General features: G+C 46.2%; 1 protein-coding gene and 1 pseudogene across 2 annotated transcripts in view; one reads left to right on the top strand and one right to left on the bottom strand.

Annotated features, from left to right (window-relative positions):
* Window positions 1–4,375: 4,375 nt before the first annotated feature.
* Window positions 4,376–8,373, top strand: part of CTC1 (CTS telomere maintenance complex component 1) — a gene marked incomplete at its 5' end in the record, with an annotated part of 18,278 nt that continues 14,280 nt past the window's right edge. The window contains one exon of the mRNA XM_011958641.1: window positions 4,376–4,545. Within this exon, the coding sequence (XP_011814031.1) occupies window positions 4,376–4,545 (170 nt within the window). The remainder of the gene's footprint in view (window positions 4,546–8,373) is intronic.
* On the bottom strand, window positions 6,245–6,686 carry LOC105523646 (annotated as a pseudogene). The gene has a single exon (XR_001003630.1). The product of XR_001003630.1 is annotated as a cytochrome c oxidase subunit 6B1 pseudogene (transcript).

The following is an 8,373-nucleotide window of genomic DNA, read 5'->3' as shown; positions in this document are numbered from 1 at the left end:
CCAAAAAAAAAAAAAAAAAAAAGGCGCCGGAAGGGGTTTCAGGACGGAAGCAAACACATGTTCAAAGGCAGGAAGATAGAGCAGGTGTCTGAAAAACTCAAAAGTTCAATTGGATGGTGGTGGAGGGGTCAGAACTGACAGTTTTGTACCTGTTGCTGAGCAGCGACTTTAACGTGAAGGTAATTGGGCGTGGTGGCACACGCCTGTAATCCCAGCTGTAATCCCAGCTGCTAGGGAAGCTGAGGCTGGAGAATCGCTTGACCCTGGGAAGTGAAGGTTGCAGTGAGCCGAGATTGCACCACTGCACTCTGGCCTGGATGGCAGAGCCAGACTCCATCTCAAATAAATAAATAAATAAATAAATAAATAAATAAATAAAAAAGATGTTAATACAATCTAAAGGATTGGGTTTAGGTGTTTTGTTTTTTGTTTTTTTTTTTTTTTGAGAGACGGAGTCTAGCGTTGTCACCAGGCTGGAGTGCAATGATGCGATCTCGGCTCACTGCAACCTCTGCCTCCCAGATTCAGCGATTCTCCTGCCTCAGCCTCCTGTGTAGCTGGGATTACAGGCATACAGGCACGTGCCGCCATGCCCAGCTAATTTTTATTATTATTATTTTTTAGTAGAGACGGGGTTTCACCATGTTAGCCAGGATGGTCTTGATCTCCTGACCTCGTGATCTGCCTGCCTCAGTCTCCCAAAATGCTGGGATTACAGGTGTGAGCCACCGCACCCAGCCGGGACTGGGACTTATGTAGGGAAAGGAAGGAGTTAAGGAGGACACCTAGGTTTCAGGATAGAACAACTATTTGGTTAAGGGTACTGTTTGCTAAGTTAGTGAACATAACACTAGAAGTGTTCTAGATAAGGAGAGGATTTTGTGAAAAGTTCAGTGTTGGGCATGTGTGCCGCCTGTGGGTTGGCCATGGAGAGTCTGGCAGATGGATAAGACTAAAGCTCAGGAATGAGATCTCAGCTAAAGTAGACATACAGAAACAATCATCATCTGGCCATGGCTGTTAAACCCATGCAATGGTTGAGATAATTGTGGGAAAGCATATTGTGTTCTTAAACTTCAGCCTGTATTAATCTGGGTCTTCCTCCCTCTTTTTTTTTTTTTTTTTTTTTGAGACAAGGTCTTAACTCTGTCACCCAGGCTAGAGTGCAGTGGCACCATCACGGCTCACTGAAGCCTCGACCTCCCTGGGCTCAAGCAATCCTGCCACCTCAGCCTCCCAAGTAGCTGGGACTACTGGCTGTGCTACCACGCCCAGCTAACCCGGCTAATTTTGAATTGTTTCAGAGTTTCACCATGTTGCCCAGGCTGGTCTCAACCTTCCTAGGCTCAGGTGATCCTCTCACCTCAGCCTCCTGAGTAGCTGGGACTATAGGCACGAGCCAGCACGCCCAGCTAATTTTTCTGTTTTTTGTAGAGACGGGTCTTTGCCTTGTTGCCCAGGCTAGTGGTGAACTCCTGGGCTCAAGCGATCTACCTTGACCCGGCAAAGTGCTGGGATTACAGGGGAGAGCCACCACATCCAGTCTGCTCCATTTTTACTCAGTAGATGAAAACATGAATTTACCTTTTTAACAAAACTTAGGTAATTTCACCTTATAGCCATGAGATTACTTTGAGAGACAATAGGACAATAGTATTCAGCGCACCAAGCAAAGGATAGGCCATCCAAGAAACGGAACTACAAAAGAATACTGGGAGAGGAAGACAAAAAGCGTGAAAGTCGGAACTTTGATGATGCTGGTGAGGCAACTCTGAATGGTGATATGGTCTGGTTTCTACAACTCTGACCTTGAATGAGTATTTGGCTGAGATGGGCTGAAGGTCAGTGGTAGGACTGTCCATAAGGAACATCTAAAGTTTGAAGGAACATCTAAAGCTGAAGATATCTAAAACTTGAAGCCTTGTTTTTTTTCCTTGTAACTTTTTTTTTTTTTTTTTGAGACGGAGTCTTGCTCTGTTGCCCGGGCTGGAGTGCAGTGGCCCGATCTCAGCTCACTGCAAGCTCTGCCTCCCGGGTTTACGCCATTCTCCTGCCTCAGCCTCCTGAGTAGCTGGGACTACAGGCACCCGCCACCTCGCCCGGCTAGTTTTTTGTATTTTTTAGTAGAGACGGGGTTTCACAGTGTTAGCCAGGGTGGTCTCGATCTCCTGACCTCGTGATTCGCCTGTCTCAGCCTCCCAAAGTGCTGGGATTACAGGCTTGAGCCACCGCGCCCGGCCCCTTGTAACTTTTTTTTTAGATTCGGGGGACATGCGCAGGTTTATTATGTAGGTAACCTCATGTCACAGGGGTTTGGTATAGAGATTATTTTGTCACCCCTGTACTAAGCATAGTACTTGATGGGTATTTTTTCCGATCTCTCTCTTCCCACCCTCAAGTAGGCCCCAGTGTCTGTTATTTCCCTCTTTGTGTTCATGTGTTCTTGTTATTTAGCTCTCACTTATAAGTGGGAACAAACATGCAGTATTTGGTTTTGTGTTCTTGGGTTAGTTTGCTAAGGATGATGGTCTTCAACTGCATCCATGTTGTAGCAGAGGACATGATCTCATTCTTTTTTATGGCCTCATAGTGTTCCATGGTGTATATGTACCACATTTTCTTTATCCAGTCTACTGTTGATGGGCATTTAGGTTAAGACTGGCTTTTCTAGCTCTTTTCAAGCTCCTTAAGATTAGAAGAATGTGAAGGGCAGGGCCAGGCGCGGTGGCTCACGTTTGTAATCCTAGCACTTTGGGAGGCCAAGGCGGGCGGATCACTTGAGTTCAGGAGTTCGAAACCAGCCTGGCCAACATGGTGAAACTTTGTCTCTACTAAAAATATAAAAAATTAGCTAGGCATGGTGGTGGATGCCTGTAATCCCAGCCACTTGGGAGGCTGAGACAGGAGAATCACTTGAACCTGGGAGGCGGAGGTTGCAGTGAGCCAAGATCGTGCCACAGCACTCCAATCTGGGCGACAGAGCAAGACTCCATCTCAAAAAAAAAAAACAGAGTGTGAAAGATTGACCGGGATGTTAGTATATGAGCCTTGGAGGACCAGGGAAGGAGCTGTAATGGCTTAGAAGTAGCATTAAGGGAGAAGGATAAAGAACCTACTGTCAAGTGTGTTAAAGCTGCCTGGCACTGGGAGGAGGCCAAACTGGTCCTTTTTCCTAAAGTTATCCACATATAATGGCAACTATGTGTCCAGAATCTGTGTCAGGTATACAAAGATAGTCCGTATCCTCCTCAGGAAGCCCCCACCTTTGCTGAAAAGACAACAGGAAACAAATCAAGTGAGGTTATATCTTGCTTATATTTAGCTTGTGGGAAATGCATACATTTGAATAAAAAAATATGATTAAAAATTATATACTCTGCCTATGTCCTTTTTATGTACTGTCCACTATTAAGCACTTATACACAGTATGGCACTATGTCCTATTCATTTTTGGTTTTGGTTTTTTTGAGACAATGTCTCACTCTGTCACCCAGGCCAGAGTGCAGGGGCGCCATCCGGGTTCACTGAAGTTTCAACCGCTCCAGGCTCTGGTGATCCTCGCACCTCAGCCTCCCGAGTAGCTGGAACCACAGGCGTGTGCCACCACACCTGGCTTTGTGTATTTTTATAGAGATATGGTTTCGCCATGTTGTCCAGGCTGTTCTTGAACTCCTGGACTCGAACAGTCCACCCGCCTTGGCCTCCCAACGTGCTGGGATTACAAGCGGGAGCCACTGCACCTAGCCTGTCTTCTTTATGAACAATTTAAAAGATTGTTCAACAATGTTTTTGTCCATTCTCGCTTTTCAACGTACTGACTTTAGAACCAGATTCCATGTAAGATGGGATGAGTACAAGTTTGTCAGAGAAAGGGGCAAGACCAAAACTGGTTGGCCAGCTGTCTATGACATGGCTGGACTAAGACTTTTAAGGTTTCTTCAAGTTCTAAACTCCTTTGCTTTTGATCTTCATTTCATGTACCCTCTGGATATACTTTTCTTTTTTTTTTTGAGACGGAGTTTCGCTCTTGTTGCCCAGGCTGGAGTGCAATGGCTCAATCTTGGCTCACCACAACCTCTGCCTCCCGGGTTCAAGCAATTCTCCTGTCTCAGCCTCCCAAGTAGCTGGGATTACAGGTGTGCACCACCACCCCCGGCTAATATTGTGTTTTTAGTAGAGACAGGGTTTCACCATGTTGGTCAGTCTGGTCTTGAACTCCCAACCTCGGGTGATCTGCCTGCCTCAGCCTCCCAAAGTGCTGGGATTACAGGCGTGAGCCACTGCACCCGACCTGGATATTTTTTCCTAGTCTTTTATTCTTCCCAAGTGTCCTTGGTGGGCCGGATAGTCAAGATGATTTAACTAAATTCACTTTCCTCAGGAACAAGCCTGGCTTGAGGATGCCCAGGTCTTCATCCAAAAGACCCTGTGTCCAGCTGTCAAGCAGCCTAATGTCCAGTTGACTCCATTGGTAATTGATTGTGTGAAGACTGTCTGGTTGTCCCAGGGAAGGAATCAAGGTTCTACACTGCCCCTCAGCTACAGGTAAGGAGAGGTGGCGGTTGTGGGGGCTGGGCAGGGGCGAGTACTGAATTCATGATTGAAAAGTAAGGTTCTGTAGTTAGAAAAAGGGCAAGTGAGAGAGTGAGCAGAGGACAAGGTAGTCTAAACATACCCCTTCTGCAGAGCTTTTCTGTTCTAACATTATCAAGCTTTCCTTTTCCTGAAGTTCTCCCGAATTGGATTAAAATTAAAGAAAAGGAGAAGAAGAGGGGAAGAGAGAAGGAAAATTTGGAAAAAGAGCTCTCGTAGCGTGGAAAGAGGCTAGTGTTATCTTTATTTTGTGTATGAGGAAACAAAGATACAGAGAGCTGTTTGACATTACCAAGTGCAGACCATTGTGTTTAAGATGTGAGTTTTAGGGCTTCCGAGGGTGTGTGTGTGTGTGTGTGTGTATGTGTATGTATGTGTATATATATGTATATATGTATATATACACATTTTTTTTCTACACTACCATTTCCAAAAGTGTTCTAGGCAATGTTAGTAAAGCACAATAAAAGGGGTTCATAGCTAAGTAAGTGTGAGGGAAATTGAATATGATAAAACTTCGCTGGGAGAGTCATAGGGTTATTAACGTATTAGAGGCTATGACAAGTCCTGCAAAAGAAGCCTATTTATCGCCTCATAGAAGTCATCACTATCGGCCAGGCACAGTGGCTCACACCTGTAATCCCAACACTTTGGGAGGCCGAGGCGGGTGGATCACCTGAGGTCAGCAGTTCGAGACCAGCCTGGCCAACATGGTGGAACACCTTCTCTACTAAAAAAAAATACAAAAATTAGCCGGGCGTGGTGGTGGTCGCCTGTAAAATCCCCAGCTACTCGGGAGGCTGAGGCAGGAGAATCGCTTGAACCCGGGAGGCAGAGGTTGCAGTGAGCCGAGATCACACCATTGCACTGCAGCTGGGCGACAAGAGCAAAACTCCATATAAAAAAAAAAAGTAATCACTATCTTGTAGATGGGATATATTATTCCAATAAATATTTTAATATTTTTACTACACGTGCATCTATGCTTAAGCAATATAATGTAGAGTTTTGCACACATGTAGACCTTAAATAAATGGTACCATACTCTATTTAAATACCCTCTGCAATTTGTTTTTCTTTTTTTTTTTTGAGACGGTCTCGCTGTGTCCCCCAGGCTCTAGTGCAGTGGTGCAAACATGGCTCACAGCCTTTACCTCCTGGGCTCAAGCAGTTCTCCTGCCTCAGCCTGTGACATAACTAGGACCACAGGTGCATGCCACACTGGTCTTGAACCCATAGGCTCTACATGTGCATAGCGTGCAGGTTTGTTACATATGTATACTTGTGCCATGTTGGTGTGCTGCACCCATCAACTCGTCAGCACCCATCAATTCATCATTTATATCAGGTATAACTCCAAATGCAATCCCTCCCCCCTCCCCCCTCCCCATGATAGGCCCCGATGTGTGATGTTCCCCTTCAAGTAGTCCTCCTACCGTGGCCTCCCAAGGTATAGGCATGAGCCACCATGCCTGGCCTGCTTTTTTTTTTTTTTTTTTTTAAGACGGAGTCTCATTCTGTTTCCCAGGCTGGAGTGCAGTGGCACGATCTCAGCCCACTGCAACCTCTGCCTCCTGGGTTCCAGTGATTATCCTGCCTCTTGAGTAGCTGGAACTATGCGCCACCACACCAGCTAATTTTCGTTTGTTTCTTTTTTTTTTTTTTTCACTTTTCCAATGAGTTTTTATTAGCAGGTAAGTCATGATTTAGGATCCCGGGGTGCGGGTCACTGGGTACTAGGTCCCCCTTCAGCATCCTGGGAGAAGGACGGAGAACAGAGGAGAGGGAGGTGCAGCCAGTTCAGATCTTCCCGGGAAACGTGCCTTCAGCCTGTTGGTCATCCCAGTCTATGACCCAGGATGTGGGGCAGAGGGACTGGTACACACACTGGTACCATTCGCACACAGAGATGTCGCCTCCTTTAGCGGTCATTGCCTTCTGACAGTGGTGGAAGTCCAGGTAGTTCTGCCAGCAGTTCCTGGTCTGGTTCTGGTTGGGGAAGCAGCTGTCAAAAGGGGCAGTCTTGTAGTTCTTGATTTTGGTCTCAATGTCTTCTTCCGCCATGGTGCTGAATCCTAAAGGCAGCCCAGATGCAACTTAATTTTTGTATTTTTTAGTAGAGACAGGCTTTCACCACATTGACCATGCTGGTCTCAAATTCTTGACCTCAGGTGATCCGCCATCTCGGTCTTCCAGAGTGCTGGGATTATAGGTGTGAACCATTGCACCGAGCCACTACTTGCTTTTTGTGCTTAACATTATACTTCTTTTTTTGTTTGTGGTTGTTTCTTGTTTTTTGAGACGGAGTCTCACCGTCACCCAGGCTGGAGTGCAATGGCATCATCTCAGCTCACCACAAGTTCTACCTCCCAGGTTCAAGTGATTCTTCTGTCTCAGCCTTCCAAGATGCTGGGATTACAGATGCCTGCTACCACACCTGGCTAATTTTTGTTATTTTTGCAGAGATGGGGTTTCGCCACGTTGGCCAGGCTGGTTTCGAACTACTGACCTCAGGTGATCTGCCCACCTCAGCCTCCCAAAGTGCTGGGATTACAGGCATGAGCCACTGTGCCCGGCCGATAGGTGTATATGCATGTCTTGAGCCTGTGTTTACCTTGGTTAAAAATTATTTTTATTTATTTTTGCCTATTTGGTAGGTATTAAATGATATTTTTGTTTTGTTAATTCCAAAGTAATTTTTTTTTTTTGAGACGGAGTTTCGCTCTTGCCCAGGCTGGTGTACAGTGGCCCAGGCTGGAGTACAGTGTCGCGATCTCTGCTCACTGCAACCTCTGCCTCCCGGATTCAAGCAGTTCTCCTGCCCCAGCCTTCCAAGTAGCTGGGATTACAGGCGCTTGCCAGCATGCCTGGCTAATTTTGTATTTTTGGTAGAGATGGGGTTTCACCATGTTGGCCAGGCTGGTCTCAAACTCCTAACCTCAGGTGATCCTCCCTCCTCGGCCTCCCAGAGTGCTGGGATTACAGGCATGAGCCACTGTGCTTGGCCTAATTCCAAAGTAATTTCTGAGGGTACTTGTATACGGGTTATTTTTTTTCCTTTTTATCATTTTATTTCACTGGACTGTTTTTCCTTTCTTTTCGTATAATTCTTGTCCATGTCTGTAACACTTAAGATTACTTTTTTTGGCTGGGTGCGGTGGCTCACACATGTAATCCTAGCGCTTTGGGAGACTGAGACAGGCGGATCACGAGGTCAGGAGTTCGAGACTAGCCTGGCCAGCATGGTGAAACCTCGTCTACTAAAAATACAAAAAAATAGCCAGGCATGGTGGTGGGCGCCTGTAATCCCAGCTTCTTGGGATGCTGAGGCAGGAGAATTGCTTGAACCCAGGAGAGGGAGTTGCAGTGAGCCGAGATCATGCCACTACACTCCAGCCTGGGTGACACAGCAAGACTCTGTCTCAAAAAAAAAAAAAAAAAAAAAGGAGACACTTCTCTGTGGTTGCCTTTTCTTGGGCCTTCAGATAAGTAGGAAAACACAGAGAAAGAACATGGACTTTTGAATCAGACACGCCTGGCTTTGCCACCCATGCCTCTGTGTACTGAGCCTCTGACTTTCCCCATTGATGATGATTACAGAGTTTTGGGGAGAAGGAAATTCAATATTGAGCCTGACCAGACTCAGTATATTATAGTGTGCATGGCAGGGGCCAACATGTGTTAGTTTCTGTCTTTGCCCTGTGTCTTCTCCAAAGCCATTAGGGAAAGAGACCAGATGCAGAAGGGGAGTGGCCTTCTAGAACAGCATTCTCTCTCTTT

This window comes from Colobus angolensis, unplaced genomic scaffold (assembly GCF_000951035.1).
Source record: "Colobus angolensis palliatus isolate OR3802 unplaced genomic scaffold, Cang.pa_1.0 Scaffold47, whole genome shotgun sequence".
Taxonomy (NCBI): Eukaryota; Metazoa; Chordata; class Mammalia; order Primates; family Cercopithecidae; genus Colobus; species Colobus angolensis.
The sequence above is the reverse complement of the archived record's forward strand: the minus strand, read 5'-3'. Positions and strand labels throughout refer to the sequence as shown.